General features: G+C 41.3%; 2 protein-coding genes across 5 annotated transcripts in view; one reads left to right on the top strand and one right to left on the bottom strand.

Annotated features, from left to right (window-relative positions):
* Window positions 1-3189, top strand: part of LOC115795752 (low-density lipoprotein receptor-related protein 8-like) — an 87345-nt gene extending 84156 nt beyond the window's left edge. For 2 of the 3 annotated variants that reach the window (XM_030751816.1, XM_030751814.1), the window contains one exon: window positions 596-3189. In XM_030751816.1, coding sequence (XP_030607676.1) covers window positions 596-936 — 341 coding nt within the window. In that variant the 3' untranslated portion in view covers window positions 937-3189. The remainder of the gene's footprint in view (window positions 1-595) is intronic. The other variant, XM_030751815.1, reaches the window with a different exon arrangement.
* Window positions 3190-7109: 3920 nt separating this feature from the next.
* Window positions 7110-20007, bottom strand: LOC115795314 (KN motif and ankyrin repeat domain-containing protein 2-like). 2 transcript variants are annotated; one of them, XM_030751137.1, is made up of 10 exons: window positions 19781-20007; window positions 15134-15205; window positions 13534-15048; window positions 12844-12919; window positions 11980-12279; window positions 11701-11785; window positions 9430-9649; window positions 9208-9350; window positions 8550-8783; window positions 7110-7694 (listed from the first exon to the last, which is right to left on the bottom strand). In XM_030751137.1, exons 2-10 carry the CDS (start codon window positions 15150-15152, stop codon window positions 7602-7604), a joined length of 2685 nt encoding a protein of 894 aa, XP_030606997.1. In that variant the 5' UTR covers window positions 15153-15205; window positions 19781-20007; the 3' UTR covers window positions 7110-7601. The 2 variants fall into 2 exon arrangements, with proteins under 2 accessions (XP_030606997.1, XP_030606998.1); XM_030751138.1 differs by having other exon boundaries at window positions 8550-8750; window positions 19781-20004.
* Window positions 20008-26110: the final 6103 nt, after the last annotated feature.

The following is a 26110-nucleotide window of genomic DNA, read 5'->3' as shown; positions in this document are numbered from 1 at the left end:
CAGTGCTGTGTACATGAAAAACATTGTACACTGTGCATCTATAATAATACATAATGCTATTATTAAATGAAGCTGAACAAAAGGAGTGAGCCAATTGGATCAGATGGACTGTTCTTATTATATACTTAATAAGGTGAACATTTAGTAGAGGGCCTCAAAAAAAATATTATGCCAGCAGAGCATGAAAGCTTTATTGGTGTAATTTAATAAAGCAATATTAAATTAAAATGCTTACTCATGGACAGATATGCTGTGATGAGTTGCCAAGACATTGTGCAGTAATGAGTTCAAATTTGTGTTCCCTGAGGATAGTTTAAAGTGAAATTACTCCTAATGCTGTGCTGTGTTGCTGATTTAGAGTTTGATTAAAAAATAAAAATAAAAAATGCTGGTTGGTGTATGACCCAACTGTGACCCAGTGTTTAGCCCGGCCACCCACACACAACCTCTGTACCACTGCCCCCTGCCCTCTGTGTCCCCCGCATGCCTGTTCTGCTCCTCTCTGTGCCTGTCATTTCATGCCATGGACTCGTTATGCCTCGTTAACGCTCCAACCCTTCCCATGTCCCTGCCGCTGTGTGTTAAACGCATGCAGTTCCTATCGTTGCCACAGTGGTGTTCGGCCTGGTCTGCACCGCGGTCTACCTGGTGTGGCGTAACTGGCGGCGCAACTCCACCAAGAGCATGAACTTCGACAACCCTGTCTACCGCAAAACCACCGGCGAGGGCGAGGAGGACGAGATCCACATCGGGCGGACCGACGCCATGGGACACCACGCGCACCACCATCCGTACCCTCAGGGCGTTGGCATGGGAGTTGTGGCAGCTGGAGGTGGCACTTGCCCGCAGTTCATTGCCCTGCCTCTCGGGGGCAGCATGCCAGACCCCGGGACTCACTGGTACACAGAGCAGCCCATGCTCTCCACTGCGAAGTGACCTGCAAAGGGGCGACGCCTGGAAAAGATGGCCGCTCAGGCACACGCACACACAGTGAGGTCAGAGGTGACTTGGACTGAGTTTGCTGATGGAATGAACAACATATCATCAAATGTTACATGCAGCCATTCCCAGCCATATCCTATGCCAGTTTCCATTTGAAAAACACCCGTATTAGTAAGACAAACAGGACTCCTAAAAAAAAAAATAGTTTCATACTTTTTTCTGTGCTGGAGATGAGTCTCATTTTTTCCTCAGTGAATGCTGAGAATTAACTACAGAATTATACATGTGTGCTAATGTGTTTCTGACTTTGACCTCAGCTGGAATAATGGAGTTAGACTGATTCCTCTTTTGACTCTTTTGCATTGAGTGAGGCGTGTGCTGTGTGTCTTATATTTTGTGATGGGACAGCGTGAGACTGTGTCATGCTTGATGTATTAATTTGGGCTCGGTGTTATTCCTGGTAGGCCACGGTGCCCTGGGAATGCTATTAGTGAAGGAGGAGCTGTGAAACTGGGACAGCCCGTGCATTGATGGGACAATCTGTACAGATTCATGTTAGAGCCAATCACATTGTTGTTGCTGGAGTTGTCTTGTGTAGGTAACATTTGTGTGTGGGTTTCTTTGAAGATTTTTCCATTCTGTGACGGATTTTTAAAGGTTACTAACTACATTTTGGGCTTTCTCTCTGGTTCAGAGGGAGGCCTTTCAGGGTGAGTTGTCTAACATTTCAAGGTGTAGTTGAACACAGTTGATTTGAGAGGTTATGTATTTATTTGACCTTCAACACCCCTGAGGTTTAGTTAAAGAGCAGCAGGTTTTGCAGGCTGGAAAGAAGAAAAAAAAAAGAGACAAAGAGTATTCAGCTTGTTTTCTTAGAGCAGGGAGGGTTAGAGAGGAGTGGGTTTTACACAGAAGTTCTGTCTTCATTATTGTGGATTGTTTAGGTGTTAAATGGTTTGAGAAAAGCAATAGATGGCAGCTTTTAGGCAGCTGCAGCGTTATGTGGTTGACAAAATTCCTCGAGTGTTAATAATTTTATTTGATCACCTGCTTTTGACTGTGACAAATGTGCACAGAAATACACATGGGGCGCAGTGATAGCAAATTCACGCTGTTCTCCAGAGGACGGAGACAGTGTGCACTTGCCGTGCGTAAACACAAACAGCATGCATAATTGCTCACCAACTGACAATGCAGCCATTCATTGTTCCAGGCAAGATACACAAACGTGCGCACACATGCACGCACGCACACGGTCTCTACTTCCTGCGATGGCTAATATCCGAGCGGACAGTTTTTGGATAGTGCTGTGTGGGAGGGCTCAGCCAGTGGCTGCGTGTCTAGAAAGACCTGTCATGTGATGTAACCACAGAAACCAAGTCGAGCTGTGATGTAATCAGGGTGATACCAACCGGCCCAGTCAGTAAACTTGATTCATCTTACCCCCCCATCTTTAACACTTATACACCATTCATAAACCTTAAAAGTCTAGGTGTGTGTGTGTGCGCGTGTGCTCATTAATATGCATGTGTGCTAATGTTCATCCCACAGCCATATCTGAACTGTTTTGTATGCTCTTTGTTGCACAACCCTCTTAGAATGCCTTCTGTATTGTGTACTGCATGGAAGAACGTAGTGTGTGGAAACAGGTGTGTAAATGCGTATGTGTGTGAGTGTGTGACACTGGAAAAGCTTCGAGGGTGCTTTTTGACTCATTGGTTTGTAAATATGTTTTCATAAAGTTTTTGATAATGTATTATATAATTATGTAAAAGAGAAGCTGTACATAAGATTTTAGATAAAGTGTTGGCAGGTATATTAATTTATTTGTATAAAGGAGAACACTGCATTCCCTGATTGTAAAAAATCCAAATTATCCACCAAAGTGGTTTGTGTTGTTTCTTGCTGTGCATCTTTTTTTTTCTTTTTTTTTTTTTTTTTGAGTGCAACACTTCTTTTGTTGTTCAACCTCACAAAACATGGAGACCCTTCCCCCAAAACACCCACATTTTACAACATTTCCCAGCCTCTGTGTCAGTGCGATGATTGAGTTTTGTTTATTTGTGCCTTTTTTTTTGTTGTTGTTTTATTCTAGCGTTTTCATGAAAAGGACAGGGATCGGCCATCTACTGTACATGCAATGATGAACTGTGTTAAGACCAAACTGATTCCATTTTTTGATTTCCTGTGTTGGATTACTTTTGAATATCTCTATATATTGATATATAAAATCTGATTGAAAATGTTTTCGGCCTGTTCTGTTTTTTTTCCTTCAGCAAATTATCACATTTCACGCAATACTTTTGTACCATTAAAGAGCTTTCAAACAAGGTGGTATATCAGAACTGCATTATTATAAAATTTTCTGAAGTGAGTTGCTTTAGAGTTACACTACTTAATACATTTTATATCAACAATGGTATAAATGTGTGCAAAAAGTGTTACCCACAATGACAAAGCTATTAGGAATTATCCCCTGAGCCTGTAGATCCCCTCTCTGAAGAGCAGAAAGTAGACACTAGAATAAAAGTATATATATATATATATAGCAGTGAATTATTAAAATATGACCACATTTTATACAAATGTATAAATTCTTGTAAGGTGGTGAGTATTTTAGCTGTTTGTTTTTCATTGAATCTTTAATGCTCTCAGTATAGGTCAGTCAAGTCCTGACTGACCATTTTATGTTTCACTAGACTAGCTAAGCACCACAGTTCTCTGGCAGTCTTTTAGCTGGATGCAGTTATTTCAATTATGAGTAATAGGAATCAGCAAATACCTAGAAAGTGGACTCTATGACACACTGTGATGGACAGCACATGTTATAAGCCCAAGAGGATACACCAAGGGGCAGCAAAAACTGCAGTTCCTGCAGGTGCCGCTTGAGACTGGCTGACTGTAGTTTCCACTTCTTGAGTGTTTTTTTTGTTTTTTTAAATAAATCCTGGAACTGGATGATTCAGTGACGGATGTGGTGTCACGGCTGTGTGCGGGCAAGGCAGGGAGGACCCCAGTGCAGGACACGGCGAGAGCAGGTTCGGAGGGAGGTTTATTTGATAACTCAAACAATTACAAAACAGAAAACTCAAAAGCAGACACTAGGAACTTGAAGACAAAACACACAGGCCAAAACTGACGAGGACCCGAACAAGGAACAGAGGGAAAACAAAGGGCTTAAATATACAGAAGGGGATTAGGGCAAGTGGAAACAGCAGGGGACGACAGGTGAACCAAATGAACCTAATGACAAGGGGAAGCAAAACTAAACACAAAGCACAGGAAACAGACCGTCAAAATAAAACAGGAACTGAGTACACATAACAGACGCAGACCTAACACTGAAAACTTAAGGGAACATACACAAAAACAAGGGAGACTAAACAGCATACTCAAAACAATATATAAGAAACACAACCTGAAAAATACAACAAAAGAAAGCTACACAAAAGAAAACTCAAAACGCTGGGCCACCGGCCCAGGATCATGACATGTGGCTGTGATAGGGCTCATCCTCTACTTCTAGTCATTAAACTAGAACTCTTCACTGTGTCTAATGTTGTTCGAGCCCTTTGGAGCATTTGGGGCTATTCAGTTCAATTCATTTCTATTTTATTTATATGATGCCAAATCACAACAAAAATCATTTCAAGGTGCTTTATATTGTAAGATAAAGACCCTAAAATATTATAGAGAAAACTCCAACAATCAGATGACCTCCTGTGAGCAAGCACTTGGCAACAGCGGGAAGGAAAAAACTCCCTTTTAACAGGAAGAAACCTCTGGCAGCACCAGGCTCAGGGAGGGGCAGCCATCTGTAGCGACCATTTGTAGAAGAGAGCCAGAGATTAATAACTAATGATTAAATGTAGAGTGGTGTATAAACACAGAGAGAGAAAAGAAATGATGAAGAACCCCCCCAGCAGCCCACCCTATTGCAGTGTAACAATGGTAGGGTTCAGGGTCACCTGATCCAGCCCTCTGACGATGACCTTTATCAAAATGGAAAGTTTTAAGCCTAATCTTAAAAATAGAGAGCCTTCTTGAAGAATAAATACATTTTATAAAAATATATAAATAAATATTAAATGGGAAGGTAAAAAAGGGGGACAAAGATACATTAAGGTCCTCCATATCATTAACTCTGGGAGACAGTAAACAGTGATTTACCTCACTTTGGTTTTCTGACCCACATTTTTTTTCAGTCTCACTACACCCTTTTCCAGATGCTGCAAACAGATGGTAGATATGAGTATAGCTTAGTATGCAGCACCTGAAGACGCTGATATTTTTCTTGGGATTTAGTCGAGATCAAAAACAGCTAAAGGTGTGCATGAATATTAAGCTTTCATCATCTCCTCAGAAAGACTCCAAATCAGTGCTAACACTGTTGCTGCGTGTCTGCTACTAGCTATATCCCTCATATATGTTAGTCTGTGTATCAGATATGGAGGATGCAGAGCTTTACAAAGTATTCAAACTCCATTTCCATTTTGCATGCTTTAGTGTTGTAAATGTGACTTTGAATTTTGTATAAAGCTGGTATTTGTCCATCAATCAAATTTTAACCTTTTGCAAATGTAATTAGAAGTAAAACCTGAAGTATTTCAAGTCTTGATTCAGTACTTTTGGCAGAAGTTGGAGTTTGAAGTCTTCATGCGTAAGTCTGTACATGATTTGAAAACCTGGATGTTGGCGGTGTGATCCAATCTTACTGACTGATCTAAAAAAAAAAAAAAAAAAAAAGTGAAGGAGTTTTAATTATTTCTGAAACAAATGCAAATGCTAAATACTGTGTTAAGTTTGGGCAACATGTATGAGAACTAGCAGCACATACGAATAAGCAGAGAACCACAAACATGTCTCCTAATAACTGTTTTCTGTGTTGCTCTTACCTTTTATGTGAACAGCACGTAGCACAAGTGGCATCTGTGAAATCTGCAGAAATATCAGCTTTAATTTGGGTAACATTCACTCTCATTAGCTGATATATACTACAGATTGTGCCAGATGAAGTAATGCTTCAGAAGCCAAACCCCTGAGTGTACAACCACACAAACTGAAATGCCTTTTGCATTCAAAGTGATTCATCAGCAGACGGAGAAACTGTAGCAGATAAATCCAGTCCATTATCATTATTAAACTGAAGCCAGCAAATACCTTTAGACTCCACAGACCTCCTTGTTGTATCACAGCCCCCTCAGGATGTTGTGGAATAGGTATGTTTTATTAGTCCGCTGGTGCCTGCAGACAAAGGAGCTGTCACAGATGTTCTTACTCCTACACAAAGGCTGAAATGAGCACTGTTACTTGCTGTGGCATTAAGGCTTCTTTGGGTGGGGGATGGGGAATGTACACCTATGCAACCATGTGTGAGTGTGTGTATGTGTAGCCACAGTTACATGTTGTCAAAATCATCTATATGAAACATTTTATTTTGACAGAGCATTTCCATACCTCCTTTGTAATTGCTTCATATAGATACATTTGCCTATTTCCATCTCCGTCTGGCCATCTTCCTCATTTTCTGAGGATTTATAGTTGCCTGTGGTCATTACAGCAGGACAGTCAGCTAGAATGGAAGAAATCCCCAGGGGAAATGAAGAGCCCATGCTCTGTCACACAGAAATCCAACACCTTCGCCATCTATGCACATCCTTTCTGTCTTATGTCACAAACAAAATCTCAGCTCTGTGCAAAAACAAACAAACAAAAAAAACAACAAAAAACTGCCCCTTACTGTTTCCCAAGAGGTTAGAGGAAACAAAGGCACTCAAACAAATCTGATTTCACAACTGACTGAGCATTCCTAGGTGCCATACAGCTGGAGCGCAGGTGAATCTCACACGTTGTCCTCACGCACAGTGGAGTCACTGCAAATCAGAAGACACCGCGTTTCTGTGTGTCGCACTTGAACAAGATTAAATCTACTCCCTTGAATGTGATCATTTTTAGATTGTGTTTATTTTAGCTTTCTGTATTTGGGTCCTTATTATGTGTGATTTGACTGGCGGCGGTGATGGTGAAATGGAAGCGTTGTGCCACCTGCTGGTTGACTTTGCCACTACAGCTGCATACCTGATGAAGGAAATCTCCAACCAGCTCAAGAGCATGTTGCTTGTTTCAAAAAATGAAATACCATTAGTTTCCCATTATTTTATTACAAACAGGAATTGTATACATCAGTATAGCTATTGCTAATGTGTGAAATAAACAGGTGGGTTTACCGGCACCAGGGATTTGTTTCTGTTTAGTTGGCATGCAGGGTGGGAAGTATTTAAAGGGTGCTTGAAAATATTTAAAATCCCCCTTAGAAACAGATAGGTACAATCTTCTTATAAGCACAAACATTTAGATAGTACTCATGTGACTGATGCAAGAAACTTAATAAATATTCTTTCCATTGCATAGTTTGCAGAGCTAAGCTGCTACACGAATGTGCAAAGATCAGAGATAACTATAAACATCTGCAGTAAAGACAAACGAAAACAGCACATTCACTGTTTGCTGCACCAGCAACCATCATCTCCCTCACTTACTGATGCCATACAGTCTTATTATTATATCATCCCATTTAGAAAGAAAAGGAAGCGCACAGTTCAGTCTGCGTTTGAAGTGCCACTCAGGTGAGAGGATCTGATATGCCAACAGATGCGGCTCTACAGAGCTCGAGCTTTAGCGTGGGCCTGCAGCAGGGTGGCTGTATCGGTGTGGGAACCTTGCATGGCGATGGAAAGCGCAGTTTGACCTCGCTGGAGGACAGGAAGGAAAAAAAAAAAAAATCGTCAGGTCAGTAATTCAGATCAATATTTATACAATTGATTCGTGGTCCCCAAATGGTGAACCCCTGCAGATTTTGGTGACTCTGTGACCTTTGTTATCATGTGATTGTTTAGTTAGGGTGGAGAAGGGAGCAAACATAATCACATCAGCATGCTGTCTTTGTGTGAAGTTTAGCATTCAGATGTTAACATTTAGCTTAAAGCACCCCTGGCGTTACCTCACTAAGCTGCTGGCATATCTGTAGCCAATAAGAATGAATTTTTTCCATAGTTTAATCAGTCTAATTAGTCTGGGTTTAGGTCAAAGTGAGACATGGTTCACAGTCAGGGAAGGATTTTTTTTTTTTACTCTTAAGCGTACTTAAAAGGTAGACTGTCAAAAGCAGAAGAGAGATTTGCGTCCATTGCTCTTTCCCTGCCTCCACTTGCTCTGCATGGCACAGATATTGTACTGTTAGTGGATTAACTCCTCCCAGGGAGATTTGTCTTACTGTAGCCTTGATTAATCCTGGGAAAGCTCTATTCTGCTACATCCAGACTGTCAGTCTGCTCACATTCACAGTGTGAGTCAACACATTCCAGCTTTACCTCTAAGCTGCTTTTTTTTGCATTCGGTGATGTGAATACAAAGATAGATGTGCTATTTTGTTAACAAATGGAGGTGGAATCATCACATTAATTCAGTGTCCTGAAATTCTGTTTAACAGGTCTGATGCCTGAAGAATGCATCACAACATTGTGGTTCAATTAACTGTGAGTCACAGAAAAGTGTTCTCACTCCATTGTTTCTCAGGTTAGACGGTGACTTGTTCGCTGCAGTCTTACCTTATCAGTCAGAGCAAGGTCGCACTGACTTCTCTCCAGCAGGAGTCTTGCGATGTGTGTGTGCCCCCTGTCAGATGCAAACATCAGGGCTGTGGTTCCCTCGATGTCCTGGATGTTAGCATCTGCCCCACAGCTGAGCAGCAGGCGAACCATCACAACTCGGCCATGTCTCACCGCCAAGTGCAGAGCCGTCTGGCCCGTCTGTGTGGAGTGGGAGAGAGCGTAAAGCCCAGACTACGAATTGTTCAAGTCTTCTATTTCTTCCACATGTACATTATGCATGACAGCAACTCCAAAAGATTGGGTATATGCCTCTGTCTTTCAGACTGTCCATAACAAAGGCTGAAAGCTTAATGTGCAAACCTTTCACCCCTGTTTAAGGTAATCCTGATGACTTAATATTGTTTGTTTTCTCCCCTTGAGCCACAGAAGACATTATACAGCTGTTTTAACAGCCTTAGTATACACTGCATCACTGATCAATTTCCCTGTGTAAAATCTACAAAATCATTCTTTAATAATGAATGTAGTTCAATCTTCCATTGACTGCTTAGATGCCAATTTAAAGAACCAGCACCAGGGTGCTAAAGGAGGGAACTGCACTGCCATCTCACACTCCCCATCTCCCTGTTACATTAGTTCTCATTGGTTGTGGTACCTTGCTGGAGCGAATGTTAATGTTGCCCAGTTCCATTAACTTGCGGACAACTTCCATTCCACCAGGTCCATCAGGGGCTGTCAGCGAGGCCAGCATCACTGCCGTGAAGCCTGAATTGTTCTGAATGTTCACGTCACTGACACCTATGGCACAGGGAAGATGTCAGTCTTTTCATTACGTACATTATACAGTACAATAGCCCTGGCAACACAGTAATATTACCTGTATCCAGGAGCAGGCTGACAATGCTGTAGTTGCAGTGGGATACACTGTAATGCAGCACTGTGTTTCCATTGTCGTCCGCCAAGTTGACCAGAAAGGCCAACAGTGAGGGTGTTTCCTTCTTCATGTGCTTCAGATACGCCGCCACCCTGCTGGCCTCAGAAGCCTCCTCTGCTGCTGCACTGAACCAGTGCTGGAACAACACAACCAGGGCCTTCCTCTGGAAAATATGTGAATAAGAAGGATACTAAATCCAGAAAAGAATTTAAAATCCTTCTCCTCACCACAAGGTCTTGAATAATCAGGCCCCACCTTATCTTAAAGACCTCATAGTACCTTATCACCCCAACAGAGCACTTCGCTCTCAGACTGCGGGCTTACTTGTGGTTCCTAGGATACTTAAGAGTAGAATGGGAGGCAGAGCCTTCAGCTTTCAGGCCCCTCTTCTGTGGAACCAGCTCCCAGTTTAGGTTCAGGAGACAGACACCCCTCTCTATTTTTAAGATTAGGCTCAAAACTTTCCTTTTTGATAAAGCTTATACCGTAGTTAGGGCTGGATCAGGTGACCCTGAACCCTCTCTTAGTTATGCTACAATAAGCTTAGGCTGCTATGATGTACTTAGTGTTTCTTTTCATTCACCTTATTTACTCTGTTTATACCCCACTCTCCATTTAATCATTAGTTATTATTAATCTCTGACTCTCTTCCACAGCATGTCTTTCTCTCCCCTCAGCCAAAACCAGTCGCAGCAGATGGCTGCCCCTCCCTGAGCCTGGTTCTGCTGGAGGTTTCTTCCTGTTAAACAGGAGTTTTTCCTTCCCGCTTTCACCAAGGGTTTGCTCATAGGGCGTAGTTTCAGCTGTTGGGTTTTCTGTGTAATTATTGTAGGGTCTTTACCTTACAATATAAAGCACCTTGAGGCGACTGTTTATTGTGAATTAGATGAAGCATTAATTTAATTAACATCTATTACATGTTTGGATCATCTAACAGTCCCGCTTTAAAGAAATGTTGTTTTTCTGCCCACCTTTAGAATATAAAATATTCACTTTCTTTTAAGGCCCCTCTGGTCCCCGTGGGCCTCAGAAAATATATAGAATTTTAGAACTAGAAATGCCACAAATTGCAGCTCCTTAAATGGCAACTTATGCCTATCCCCTTAGACTTCCATGTTGAAAAAGCTGACTCCAGGGCAGAAAACACATGCTTGCAGTTTTGGTCAGTTTTGGTCTCTAAAGCTACTTTGACTGTTTGTGCATGAAGTGAATTATGGGTCAGTCTTGTTAAACATGCTAGCTAGCTGGTGCTAGCATTGTATGATAACTCCTCAGAAAAAAAAAACAAAAAAACCCAACAAAAAACAGATGGCAACAGATAAAATGTCGAACTCAAAAATTTAAAATGATAGTCCACAATTAAATGAGTGACATCAATGCAGCTGCATCCAACTTATCTTTTTCAATGCTACATGTCCTACACGAGTGCAATCCACAATAGCAAACCAAAACAATGAATAAAAACAATGATACAAGACTCCATAGAACTGAGGGTAAGTGCAAGAAACTGCTTTACCAGCTGTGTCTACTATTTTTTTCCCTTATATAACTGTATAGTATCTCTGTGTGTTCTGGCAGAATGGGTAATGCAGATTCCAGGTAACAAATGCTGTTCAGCAGGCATTTATACTGTCTCTGTCTGTGGACAGGTTTTGTCAGCATGATATGGTAACAACCATGCAAGATGTTTATTTGATATTAAAATGAAGGCTGGGTTGTGAGAACTCATGGGTCCCTGCAGGTGTGATCACAGAGTAGTGCCTAGTTATAGGTGGGTTTGCTGCTGTGCATGACCATGCCCCATGTATATACTGTAAACGTCGGCAGTAATGACACTCGGTTACGTCAATCAGACGTCACTAAAGTTCCACAGTGTGTCTTTTGTCCTGGCGCAGTAGATGACTGCCCCTCCCTGAGCCTGGTTCTGCTGGAGGTTTCTTCCTGTTAAAAGGGAGTTTTTCTTTCCCACTGTCACCCAGTACTTGCTCACAGGGGGTCGTCTGATTGTTGGGGTTTTCTCTGTATTATTGTAGGCTCTTTATCTTACATTATAAAGTGCCTTGCAGCGACTGTTGTTATGCTATATAAATACAATTGAATTTAATAAACACATTGATAGGTTCAGTTAAAAAAAAGCAGTAAATGAAAGACTGTATATGTGTGCAGATTCATTATAAAACAATTTAGATTTAATCATCAATCACAGTTGCTTACCATGTCATCATTGGGGTTATCCATGTTGTCCATGTGATCATTGAGGAAACGACAGGCAGAAATAAAATCTGGATTTACTGTTTCTCTGAAAAAAAACAAAAAAACACGTGTATACATGTGCTCAAAAAAGGTCAGAATAGAAAGCCAATCTGCTTCAAAGCATGAACATTATGAACATTATATTCTGATGAAATTAAAAAAAATAGGACCTAGTCCCTGCTGAGTGCAATTACATGTTCCAAACAGACACTGATAGGGCATTTGCTGAGGTCCTCTCACCTGCCTTTGGTGGTTGTTTCCAAGCCAGAGTTTCCCTCCATCTGTTCTCCTGCAGGCTGTGCTTTCAACTTGGCCGTTTTGTCTGCAGACTTAGCTTCCAGAGACTCAACACCGCCACCTGTTCCTTCCAGTTTGGCCTCTCTGTCTGGGCCCATTTGCCTCTCTTCTTCTGTTCTTCGCTTCTCTGCGTCTGCATCCACCTGGTCAGCAGCCACCTCCCCAGGGCTAGTGCTACTGTTCCTCTGCTCCAAATCACCACGGACACTTTGGCTCATACAGTCCTGATCAGCCATTTTTTTACTGGCAGTCACACAAAAGGAGAGAGAAAAAAAAAAAAAAGCATGGCAGGGTATTGAAACTATTATGTATTATGTTAAATGTTTACAACTGCTTCTGCACAGTTTTTATGGTGTGTGTGTTTTTGACAGAAGTTGGTAAACTTGTGAATTTATTTTAATTTTCTCAAATGAATAACTAGTTTGAATGCCTTATGTGTGTTAAGGAAAATTCAAGTATAATTATTTCAGTGTCAGAGGCTGGGAATCAATATACAACCAGGCAGAAATTGCACTGTATCATGTTGTAATACTGAACCAGAAAACACTTTCCTTTATAACTGCTGACTACTTATATACAAGGCTTTGCAATATGGCTTATGTTCACTGTGTCATTGTAAGACACAGGAGCTGCCACTTTCCTCCCTTAACTCACAACTTCAGAGGGAGTGGTACTCACATTTCAGACTTAAATCATGATGTTTTTCTCTGTCGGGACTATACAACAGTAGCTTAAAGAACCTCAAGTCAAGCAACCGACAATCATAACATTTAGGGTTGCTAAAGTCAGAGAGAGTTATTTACTAACCCTTCATTAACACCCCCAGAATGTAGGTTTTTCGACGTCTGGGCACATCCTTCTGTCCGCAGGATGGATTTAGAGGCTACACGGAAGACAAACACAAAGGATGTGATGAAATGTCAGCTGAACAACAGCACTGCATGCTCCTCATGAGATACATGTTTGCTTTTGCATAAACCATTTCATCATTCCTAGAACTAATTGCAATGCTCTCTGTAAACACAAAAGCCACCCACTTGTCAGTTAAACAAAAAACCATAAATCCCCCAAAATAACCGCAGCCATCAGTTTGGATCTAATCTATCTGACTCGCAGAGGAATATCGTGATGCAGCGTTTTCTAAAGCAAATGACTGAATTTGAGCTTCAGAACGGACTTTGAGCAAACTTCCATTTTATTCATATATCAGCTTCCTTTTATTCATATGATGATACAGATGTTAAATTGCTGTAGTTGTTAGTAGTTAAAGTATGAACATTTTTCCTATTCTCTGTGACTAAGTCAGTGGAGCTTTGTGTGGTGCAAAGCTCCAAGAGGACAAACTGGTTATAATCACTAATTTTCAATAATATAATTTATGTCTAGTTGACTTTAGTGGCAGGCAAAGGGACAGCAACATTATTACAACCCAGAAATGTGCTTTCTGTTATGTGTACACATTTCAAGGCTGCCATACAGTCATGTGGATGACAGTACCTGCATGTCGAATCTTCTTACCATCACTGTCTCCATGCTGTTTGTAAAAAGACGTGAGGATGTCAACAAGTCCCATCATCTCCTGCTGTAGAGAGTTGACTTTGGGATCTGGGTGCTTTAGAGGTTTGCCCTGTTCTCCTGATTTACTCTCTGTAAACAAACACTTCCACTGCTGATCCAGGAGGCTCTTTATCTTCTCTATGTGGTGGATCAACACCACTGTGTCTGTACTTTCAGCTGAAGCATCTGAAGTTTCCACAGAGACTGGTGGACTTCTTTCAGTTGACGTTGAACTGATTACAGGCTTGTGTTGCTGACTTGTTTGACCATTTGTATTAACTGTTCTTGTACCAGTAAAGCAGGGTGCTTTACCATAATCTGCTTCAAGGGATCTCACCATCATCTCATCTGCATCCTGGTCTACCAACACCTTCTCTGCACGGACCCACACCGCAGGGTTCTTGATAAGATGCTCTATCTTCTCATCTTTCCTTCTGCTTTCCTTCTGCTGCTCCTTCAGGAGCCCCGACACTCTCTGGAGCTCCAGACTAGTCTCATGGAGCTTCTGCTCCAACACAGCTACTTTGGCTTGCAGGGATGTCACCGTCAGCAGCTCATCCAGATCTGTACTAGTCCTCCACTCATGCGTGGGATTGGAGTCATCTTGGCTGACACTGTAATTTCTAGGAAATATGTTGTGACTTTCATGCTGAGGTCCTCTCCCTACTTTGCTGTAGTGAGAGGACGTACAAGGATCTGCGGCTCCATTCATTGTGGAGGGATGGTCACGTGGATTCAGCCCCAGACGAAGTCTTTCTCTTTCCTCCTGGAGGATGCAGATCTGCGCTCTGAGCTCTGGAATGACCCTCACTTCCATCTCAAGTTCCCCCACTCGTTCAAGAGCTTCGGTCAGACGCCTCAATAACCCTGAGCAGTCCTGTGGCCGAGGGCTGTCTGAAGAGTGGAAAACGTCTTCACATGAGATGTTTCTTCCTCCAAGGTGATCCTTTGAACTCCAGAGGCTGCTGTGGTCATCTGTGGACTCGGACCCTTGTCTTAGTAATACAGTGAGTGGCAGACTGGAGGCACGGAGGAGATGAGGTCTGATATGTTCCCCTAGAGGCTGCTCGTCAAACTCCTTGATTCTGGCCTCCATCTCTGCCAAAGACTTAAACCCTGTGGGAGAGAGAGGTGGCCTGTGATCATATGCCCAGGAAGTGTAGCCATGGTGATGGGCATCTGACAATCGAGACCTGGGGCCAAGAGCTCCGGTAGATCCCCAGGGGCTTGGGCGGTAGCCACACCCAGAAGCATTGAGGTGCCTCGGTAAAGTGCTTGCACGGGCTCCCTTGCTTCTGCGCTGAATGGGAATTCTTTTGATGGTGTTCCCTTTCTCTATGTCGTCTACATATTTCAGGAAGTCCAGGTCAAGTCGGAAGCCATAAGGGGTTTCCACTGAGTACGGGGGTTTCGCTTTGATTCCGTTCTGTGCTGTTTTACAAGGTGCAATATTTCCTGCAAACATTGCAAACAGTAACTTAGTATGCATTTCAAATAAATGTAAGAATCAGTAAAATTCTGAAGTGAAAGGCTTTTCTACCATTTTGTGTTGCCATCATTTGTTCTCCTCAGTTCCTCCAAAAATTTGCTGACACATTATCTGGTTGGACCTCTGACAAGAAAGAAGTGGACTGAATTAAGCCAACAGCATATGAAAAACCTGTTAGTGCATTTTTACAAGTAGTAAAAGTGATTATTGTGTGGTTATATAATAATGTAATGAACATATTGCAGATTTCCAAATTTTGGCGCTGCCACTCGCTTGAGGTTTATTTGTGGTACATTTGGTGGCAGACTCAGTCTAAATTTTATGACCAGATGGAATGGCAATCATCCTTGTTTGTACGCCACACACAATGTCCTCATTCATTCGCCCGCATGTAGTGAATGAATAACAAAACACAAACATTCAATTACGTTTAAGTGCTTTTTCTTTCTTTCCCTCTCTTATTCTAGTCTTTCCCCATAGATTTCTATTTTTTCTCACACTCTTGATGCCTCATTTCTTCCATCCACCAGGCAGCTATTATTCAACAGTGGCAGGCCTGATCTTCACTTGATTACAGCCTTGCCATCCAGGACAAGAGCTGAAAATAGCATGAGACTGTTTAGCCCAGCAGCTATGGCCAGCAGTGCAAAATAAACTCCTACAGACATAAATACAGACGGTCATTGTTCTGACTCAATACTTTCCTCCCTTCCTGCTCTCTGTGTGCCTCCTACTAGGTCTGCAGTCTTCTTTCAGCTACTCGGTTTTCTTTCACTGAACTATCTCTGATGTCGTTTTTCACTTTTGAAAGTGAATTATTTTTACAGTACAGTGCTCTGCTGCCCCTTTAATATACCAATGTGCCCTTCTCCTTTTTTAATGTCATTGCTTCCCCTACCTCCCTCTATCAGTTTCATCCCCCTTAAATCTTTACCTCTTCCTCCCTCCTACTTTTCCCCTCCTCTCTCCTGACCACCATCCTCTGCGGCTGCTTGCTGTCCTCTTGAGGCACGGCAGCCACCAAGCCACAGCCCCAAACAATGTTAGCTATGCAGTAAACAGACAAACACCACCAAATGTCCCTGCTGGGAATTTTCACCTCTATCATTCACACTCTCTCTGGTGGCCAGCAATAAACTGCAAAAAAAAATTTTCAAATTGCAGATGGGGATGTGAACAATTTTTGCAATCTAAAACCTGCACATCAAAAGAAAGCAGTATTACTTTAAAAAGTATTAGAAATTTCTGAGTATTAACAGGCTTTACAAGGTTAACCTAAAACTGTATCTAAACACAAGTAGTCACACAATAAATGACTGGAACAGAATTCAAACTTAATCAAAATTAGGTTTATTCTTTTTCTCAATGCAATTCAATTCAGTTATTAAAGAAATGCAGGGTGCAGGGAGAGATGACAAGCAACAGGCAACAAAGGTCCCCTGTCAGTATACTGGGGGGCCCAATTTGGTGCTAAAGTATCAAAAGTTTTGGGGTTTGGTTCTCAGACCTGGCAACACCAAAAACCTTTTGGATTGATATGAGAAGGATCATATAAACAATTCCTTTTTTTCCCATCTATCTTCCATTCTGTTACTCATGCATACATCTAACCATTGTGTTAGATACTAAAACTACAGTATTTGCTATTACTTCAGTGGCCTTTCATGATGTTGAGAGGAATCTTTTAGGCCTCGATCTGACAGGTCTAAGTTTAGCTTGTTCATGTGGGTGTAAATCTAAAGCACGTCAGGCAGAGACCTAGATATGTCTTCATTTGTAAGGCTAAATGAACACCAGTCAGGTGCTCCAGATAGACATAAAAACCAAGAGTTACACAAGAAATATTTCCATATAGCCAGTGTAGCATTAATAATAGGAAAAGAGTCAGTTGATAGTAAGCAGAGACTGTATTTGCTATTGGCTGTGTCGATCAGCGCTGAAGCACGGAGCACCTGTTACTGCAGACATCCCGATCTCTCTGTTGACTGCAGTTCAAAATGCAGTCTGCTGGCTCGAATTCAACTGAATGAAAACAAGAAATTCTTTCACAAGAAAAAAAAAAGTTTGAGGTTCTCAATAAAAAATGTCTTGCTTGCTTTGAGAAAAATATGAATAATTAGTAATTACACAGATTTATTTATTTTTTGGGAAATGCACTTTTTGCTTTCTTATGAGTAGGCAGTGGTGCCATATCAGTATGCTAATAAAGCTACACATAGCAGACAATTAAAATAGGTTAATGTAGAGGCTGGAAGCAGCTAACACCTGGTACAGATCCAACAAACGTGGTATACAGTCGTGAAAAATGTATACAGCACTCTATGGAATCCAAATTCCTCCACAATGATGTCATACAGAAAATGATTATTGGAAGTTATTGCTGCAAAATGTGGTTCTACAAAGATGGGGTGTACTTGGTTTTCCTTTTCACGACTGTACGCTAAAAACCTTCTAAGCCTGAAGCCATGCCAGCTTTTTTTTTCCCCCCTAGCTTCCAGTCTTTTCGTCTGCTAACGTTAACTGTAGCTTAATATTTAAATGGCACTTCTAGCGCTAAAGAAATGATGACCAAAAATGCCCAAACATGATGTAACTACCACAGCTCAGCTAATCAAACTTTAAAAAAACTGCATGTACAACATTAAGAAATAGAAATGCCAATTTTAGACCATTTATTTCCAGTTTTCTGACAAACAAAAGTTTTGCCCACAAGCCATCAATTTTTATCCATAAATATAGACTCGTACATTTCCTCCTCACCAGGTTACCACAAACGAAACAATACAGCGGAGTTAGGGTTAGGCAGTTCCCAGGAGCCGTTGCCTAACTCTCCACATTTCCGCGGCATAGGTTTTAATTGTCTGTGCTTGAAGGGGTAGGCCCAGCTCACAGGAAACCCACAAAATGAAACGTAAAATATTTGCTTTACCCCAAACCGGCCCCAGCCAAACAGCAGCACACAGCGGCCCTGCTGCATCCGCACATAATGGACTCAGTCCAAAGTCAAGCGTTACAGTGAGCTCAGATTTTCTGTTAAAAATCAAGGCTTTCTCTGTTCCTCAGTGAAAGCTCTTTGAGTTGGAGGAACTGCCACATTCTTCTTGCACAGCTATTTTTCCTTTACTTAACTTTCTTTTCATCTTTCTGTACCCACAACAGCTGCTCCCCTCCTCTGGCTGACTGTGTCCTCTCTCTCATGCAGACCTTAAGGCTCTCCCTGCATCAGCATAAACCTCATAATCACAACATGTCTATCCAGAGCATTCTTTACCAAAACCACAGATTCAACATGCGCTCATCGTGACACATGGCTGCAACTTCCCCATGTAGCAGTGATGAAGTGGACAAAAAGCTAATTTATTGCTGCTTTAGTCATCAATAATAGCTAAACATGTCAACAGCCATGTTAATCATGTGACTCTGTAGCAGGCTGGTTGCTCTATCACTTTGGAAATATTGAGACAACTCTTTACTGGTGTGCTGTGGTCCCAGAGGATGTGTCCTGTTTTTGTTGTTGTTGTTTGTTTCTTTAACCAAATGGTGAATGCGTCAACAACTGTCAGCCTGTTAGCATCCAGACATTAGCCTTTGGTTCAAACAATGCTGGTCCTATTACAGAGTCCATTTGATACTTATAGAATTAGTCCATACATTTGTGTTGATGGGTTTTCACAGGAGTGCAAACTCGCAGTCATGTTGCCACCAGCACAACTGTATTGTATTCTGTGGTTGGAAAGAAACACAGTTGTACCTGGCTTCTAATATTGTGAAAACTAACATCTCTCTCTATACACTGAACCTATAGCTTTATGCCTCTTTTCTTCTTTATAGTGCCTGTACATACATGTTTTACTGTCTATGCTGTGTTCCTGGAAAAATCCTCTCTCTCTTCTAGTTTTTGGCTGTACAGTCTGTGGTTTTTCCAACTCATAACTCTAACCCTCATCTTTTGTTTGGAGTTGATTTTGGAGCCAGAGCCAAGTGTTTGAGCTCAAGCCCCCTCCCCCTCCCCTCCCCCACCCCATCCCATGCCTCCCTATTACTCCGTTTTCCCTTTTTCTGTCAAACTCACATTTTTTTCACTAACTGTCTCCTCAAAGAGTTCTTAGAAAACCTTCTGCTTCTGTGATTTTTTTTTTTTTTTCCACTTGTATGTTTTGTCTTGGTGCTTTTGAATCGCTGGATTTGCCCTGCACCCATTCCAACAGCACCAGGGTCAGAATTGCAATAAGGCATCCAAAGCCTCATTGGATGGTATGTGGAGTCAAAGCTCATAGGATGAAACAGTTGCCTGGAGCTTCACGCAAGGAAGAAACAATGATATGCTAACATGAGGAGGTTAAAATAGAAACATGTGTGGTTATGTGGGCAAACGAGTATGTGTCGACTCCAGTTCACTTCTTCATTGCATAAGTAAATAAGAAAAAATAACAGTACAATTGAACATTTAATCTTTTGAATTCAAAGTTGTTGTCCTGACGATCTGCTTAGTATGCTTATTTGGCCCAGAGGTGCACTCCACACAATTTGTTAAATCCATTCAGAGTCAAAAGCTTTTGTGACCCAGAATTTAAATCAGCTGGTGCCCGATCGAAGACGTTCAAGGTCAACTCTCTGCATCTCAGCTTTGATTAACTGTCCAATCCAACAGTCCTCAACTGCCTGCAGATATGAGATGAATATTATGTCTGAGCTTACCTTGTGACATGTTCAGCAGTTTTCCCCACTTTCCCCCCGCTGATTTGAGGGAGTGTTTGCCAGATAGTCCACTACCGTCTGCTCTCAGCGAGTTCAGCCTGTCTGTCTCCTGAGAAGGCAGGGAGGTGCTGTCAGGGAGAGTGGCATGCCGCGGCTGTTTGGTAAATGCCAATGTGCAGCCCCTGCCATAACAGAAGCTGGGTGTAGTTGTGTGTTAAAGGGAGCAATGAGCAAGGAGGAGCTTGTGAACATGCCTTCCTACAGTGCTTCATGTCCAACAAGACTGACAAGTGGGAGGCTAGACATAGAGGATCACACCCACTCCTCCAGACAGGAGCCAATCGGACTTCAGAGGTGCAGCTGACTGGGAAAGACAGCTGCTCTTCTGGAACCTCGGTGACAACATGTCAAAGTATGGAGCTTCTGGTAAGAAATGAGAGAAAGTACCAGTCACCTTGTGTGTGTTAGATAATACCAGTCACCATGGAGGGTCTCACAGACTTCCCTTTTTCAGAATTTGAAATCCTACCCAGTGTTATGTGATCTGTGGCTTTTATAATCTGGTAAACAGTGGGCGCAGCACAGGGCTTGGTGGCATCCATGGGGTTAGGTCTCTCAGTGCATACCTCTCTTTCTTTTAGGTTCCTCTTCCTCTGGGAATTACCATCATGCCACGAAAATGGTAAATGGCAGGGATTTTCACAACACTTTCTACACTAAGTGACCCACCAGAGCCTTTCTTCTTCCCTTTACAAGGACTGTGGATCAGCACTTTAGTTAAGAGAGAAATGCCAGCATCTCAGTGACTTTTTAACTTAATGCAGAGAATAAAACCTAGGAGTTGCTAATTCAGTCATCCTGAGAAATGTCACAACATTTACTAAATCACTGGTAACATCATACTTAGTGATCTCTATTTTCCCATTAAACAAAAAAATAGCCCATACTGTATCCATACCAGCTATAACTATTATATAAATGTCAAGTGGTAGTTCTGAGAATATTAATTATGACTTCAGTTTTTGAAAAGTGTTACAGTACCAGTGTTAATGTATCCAGTGAGATAGTATATCACCATCTATGTGAGAGACTAGCACAGGATGTGGTGCATACATTCATCATCCTCACAGAATTACAGTACTTGTTATAACTGTGATGTTTTTCCTTCACTGCCACCAGGTTGTCAAATAGAATGAGCAAAAATTACTTCAAGTGTTTTTATTCCCTAGAGGATGAATGGCAATAGAGCTCAACAGTGAGGTTCTGGATCCATTCATATTCTCCAAAGGCATTTGGATTATGAGCCGTAATGTTTTAACCATCCAAAGTAGACTTACAGGGAGCTACAACACTGGGAAACGATGGTATGTGCTGGTTGCCTCGGTTCGAGGTTTAAAACTGTTTATTTAAGGATTTTCTGAAACATCAGTGGAGAAAATGAAACTTCTAAAATCAGGAAAAAAAATGGGAAGTCACTGTTGAGCTCTATAGCTTCAACCATCCATTTCCTTTTAAACATATTGTAAATACGCTATATATAGCTGCTAGCATTGAATATGCTGATGATAACTCAAAGCAGTGTGTATACATAAAGGCTTACAGTGCTGCTAGCATCACCAAAGACTGTTTCTTTCCTTCTAATTCAATTTATTCCACCACTAATATTATTCACTGAGATTATGCAATAAGTAGTGAGCGAACTTCATTAAACTTGTTGCAGAGAGGGAACCCTGGGCAAAGGAAGAGACCATTTACTGTTTGCATCAAGCTGGATAACTTTCTTCAGGCCAAGAGAACTATACTTCCCATCACATAGTCTACAATATGCATGTAAATCAATGACATGATGCTGCTCAGTGAGCTGTAACCACTGCCATGTACCCTGCAGTGCTAGCTCTGCTATGGATGGAAAAGAAATTAGCAAGAATTAGCAAGAAATACTCCCCTTTCCATTACCCAAGCAGACAACTGACTCCGAGAGGGATTGTGGTTTGAATTGAGGGAGAAAGAGGAAAAAAAACAAGTCTTTATTGGAGCAAATGACTGCTGACAGACTGACCACACACTGCAGAGAACTTGGCCGAAAGGCAAAAATGTTCTGAAAGGCAGTTTCACAAAAAGATTTACAGTTGCATCATATATAAAGAGAAATATGGGTTAAGAAATCGCTTTGTAATTTACTTAAAATATTTTGTTAAAAAATGAACCGTTAATCATTAGCTCACACAAATAGACATTTTGCGCCCACAAGATGAAATGCATCAGGCACCAGGCTTGCCTGCTGCAGGGTATTAATTTTCCTCCCATTTAGATGAAGCTGCCTACTGCTCAAAAGTATAGCTCTAAGGCATTTGCCAAGAGGCAGGTTCTCCTTCTAGCAAGAATCATATTAAAGAAGGCTGTAATGTGTTCACTCAGGTTTTATTTTGAAGAAATCATTTCTAATTTGCCAGCCTGGTTAGTAATCTTAACCAATATCCTCAATATCCTGTGACTTTTAAACTTATAAAAAAATATATTTTTCACAATGGTGACTTGGTCAATTAAAGAACAGCTGAAATAACGGAAAACAGATAGGAGAGTGTAAAGTGGGTTAGTCAACTTAAAGGTCCGTTACAGCTGGCATCCTTCCCCAAATGATGTCCATTATGTAACTACAACTTGCATGAAGGGAGCTGCAAGGTAAGCTGAAGCTGCACTGGCCAAAAGAACAGTTCAGTCTTGTAACAGTAACCTATGAGCCTATGAATTCAGACCAGTCAATCATCCAGACAGCCACAGGCCCATGACAGCCTAAGTTATTCAAAATTAAATATGGATCTACATCTATTTGACAGCTAGTCTTTGTTGTTTTAAGCAAAATAAATACAAATAAAATAAAATAAACAGCATGGATGAATGTTAGAAAGCATTAGTTCATTTGCACCGAGGCAAAACACAGGCGGCAATAACAGTTACTATGAGAGCTAAACATGGTCCTCCAGTTTCATTTCTCTATTTGGGCTGAGGAAAAGCAATACCACAAAATGTGTAACATGTTACATTTTAAAATAGCATGGTTGTTGTTGTGAATCTAGTTCACAACAACATAATGCTAGCATGGTGCTTTGTACTGTAAGGTAAAGGCCATATGATATGTTATATAATATATATATTTTTTTAGCTTATGGAGGTTCAGAGCAGTTTGGCATATTTCACAGCAAATTTTCTCAGCTACAGGTAGCCAAAAAAATACATATTGTGAAAGGCTGTGAGTGATTTAGTTCCTTTGTCTCATACACCCTCTTGCACTCTCATGGCCCCAAACTACTAATCTGCTAGATGAGTTATAATTGTGGGTAACTGTTGACGCATACATTTGACCTTTCAGAGAGCAGATACCCTGCTGGAAGTTTATTGTGTACACACTGTGGCTCCCATACAACCATCATAGTAAACATTTAAATGACAGGCACCACCACAAATGAAAGTGTTGTTTTCGTGTACTGCTTTGTGTGTGTGTGTGTGTGTGTGTGTGTGTGTGTGTGTGTGTGTGTGTGTGTGTGTGTGTGTGTGTGTGTGTTTCATGTATTACTGACATTGTGGGGACCCAAAACTCTTATGGGGACAAGTCTCCCTTATGGGGACATGTAAAGAATTTAAACAATGCTTGGTTTCATTTGGCTCAACAGATGTTTGATCTTAGGTGATGTTACAAATCTGTGCAATCAATGCAAAATCATAGGGTCATCTTTCTGTTTACACGTAAACCAGAAAACAACAGCAGGTGACCAGCCATGACCTTACCTACAGGTCAACTGAAAACAGCGTCAGACTGTCCTGGTTCAGAGGAAAACAATCTTAGAATGAGTAAATGCAACTGAATGGCATTTGTCAGGGGCATTAACATCACTTTTCTTTCAGTCATTTTACATTATGGTGCAAAAGTCTTGAGCACTCCTCATTTTTTTATATTTAACTTCCAAAGAGCTGCTGCTTTTTTCACTCATTTTCAGTCCAGTCCTTGTACCTGACCATTTTCAGAAGAATGTTTGTTTGTTTGTTAAGCCATTTAACACTTACCTATCATTCAAGCAGAGAAAAAAAATGCACCAAACTCAAGGGATATACCAGTGTTATGTCTACAAATAAAAGACAACAAAGAACCAGTTTTAAATTGTATCTTTAAGCACTTTGTTACTAGCAGCCTGTCACAAAAACACATCATTTGTTCCCATTTCTTTAGTTTAATCTATGAGAAATGCCAAAGATAACACAGTTTAACAGACATAAAATGGTATTTTTGTACCAGCAAGGTGATTCCCAAAGTATTAACTGAAATTTTGGCAAATCTCAGCATGTTGTGCAGTGTGTCCTTAAAAGTCTGAGAAAACTCGATAAACGAAGGGCAAAAGAAAAAGTGGCAAGCCTAAAATCTGTCTACAGACAGACAAGTTATGTCCTTCAGAAATATGAAAAAAAAAATCCAGCAAAGGCTTGACACAGGACCTGAGAGATGCATCTGGCCCTTCAGTCAATCCATCTGCTGTTCACTGAAGCCTCATCAGAAATGGTCTCAGTGGAAGGGTGGCTGTCAAGAAGCCATTCTTAAGGAAGGAAAACAGGGAGAAAAGGCTGAGGTATGCCACATTACACAAGAACAGTACTAAAAATCAGTGGCAGCAGGTTTGATGGAGTAATGAAATGTGACATTCTTGGTTCAAACTATCATTTGTATGCATTGGGGAGGTCTGGAGAGAGGTCCAACAGTGAGTGTCTACAGCCATTTATAAAATTGTGCAGGCTCTGTTATGATTTGGGGCTGCAGTTCAGTCAGTGGTGTAGGGGATCTTACCAAATTATTATTACAGTATGCCAATGCGGTAAAAGCATACCTGGATAGAGAAACACCCAATGAAACATTATCAGTCATGGATCGGCCTCCCCAGAGCCCGGACCTCAACAGTATTGAAGCAGTGTGAGATCATTTTCACACAAAATGAACAAATGGCAACCAACATCCAAAGAGGAACAAAAGAAATGAAAAGAAAGCTGCCTCAGAGAGTTCAGGCTGTGCTGAAGAATAAAGATGGTCACACAAATATTGACTTTAAAGCTCATTAGAACTGTATAAACTCTTCTTTTTTTTCTTTTTTTTTTTTGCCTTATTTACTGCATTTCCATGTGTGTTTGCACGTTTCAATAAATCTTTGCACCCATTTACCATTTTCCCAGCAAAATATTATACATTATATATTTAGCAACATTGTGATTTTTGTGATATTCTGTAAATGAATATTGTTGAAAAAATATCCCAAATAATGATAAAATTACACTCTAATCTTTTACAGTGGCTTGCAAAAGTATTCATACCAGAGGCGATTGCTCTAAGACTGCAAGGGAAGCTCAGCTTCCCCTAAAATGTCAAAAAATAAGTGGTCAGATATATACTGTTGTGTGTACATGTCATTGACAAAATATGCGCAACAACGCGCTCAACTTTTGTTCAGAATCAGCTTCTTATCACTGGTAACGACGCGGCTTTCCTCTCACTCATTCCCACAGCTTCTCAGCGCTTTAAACAGTGTGGACGCTGAGCGTCTACAGCAGGGGTCGGGAACCTTTTTGGCTGAGAGAGCCATAAACGCTACATATTTTAAAAATGTAATTCCATGAGAGCCATACAATATGTTTAACACTAAATACAAGTAAATGTGTGCATTTTATGTAAGACCAACACTTTTAAAGTACAATAAGTCTGAATTGCATTTAGTAAGGTTATGCTGTTGCTAACCAATGATAAATAAAGTACTTCTTACCATTAATGCGACTTCTGGTGCTGCATGGTTTTGCTGATGGCTTTGTAGTCTGGTTGATACGTGGTGAGGTTAAGCTTCATGCAGGAGTTGAGACTTCCATCCGTTAAACGTGATCGTAGGTTGGTCTTAATGTTCTTTAGATGTGAGAAAGACTGCTCACATGCATACGTAGAGCCAAACATTGTTAGTACAGCAATACTCACACGCTGCAGTGTGTGGTATGTGACGGGAAGTGCTTTCCAAGTTTTGACAATCAGCTGGTCTGCGTGTTGAAGTTTTTTCATTTCTCCCCACTTGTGTTTGCTCGCCAACTCTGCTTGCTGTCGTGCAAGTCTTTCCAAATCTTCATTTAGTGACTTGAATTTATTCACCCACATGTCTGAGGCCTTCAGGTCAGCAACTTGTAGCTCAAAATCTCTGACGGAGACACCGGGGATGTAACTCAGGTCGGCGCTGTCCACTGCACACTCGTGTGGATGGGTGATGAACTTGAAGAGACGAGAGCGCTCACGAAATTCTCCAAAGCGCGCTT

Source organism: Archocentrus centrarchus, chromosome 17, assembly GCF_007364275.1.
Source record: "Archocentrus centrarchus isolate MPI-CPG fArcCen1 chromosome 17, fArcCen1, whole genome shotgun sequence".
Lineage (NCBI taxonomy): Eukaryota > Metazoa > Chordata > Actinopteri > Cichliformes > Cichlidae > Archocentrus > Archocentrus centrarchus.
This window is presented reverse-complemented; position numbering and strand designations above follow the sequence as displayed.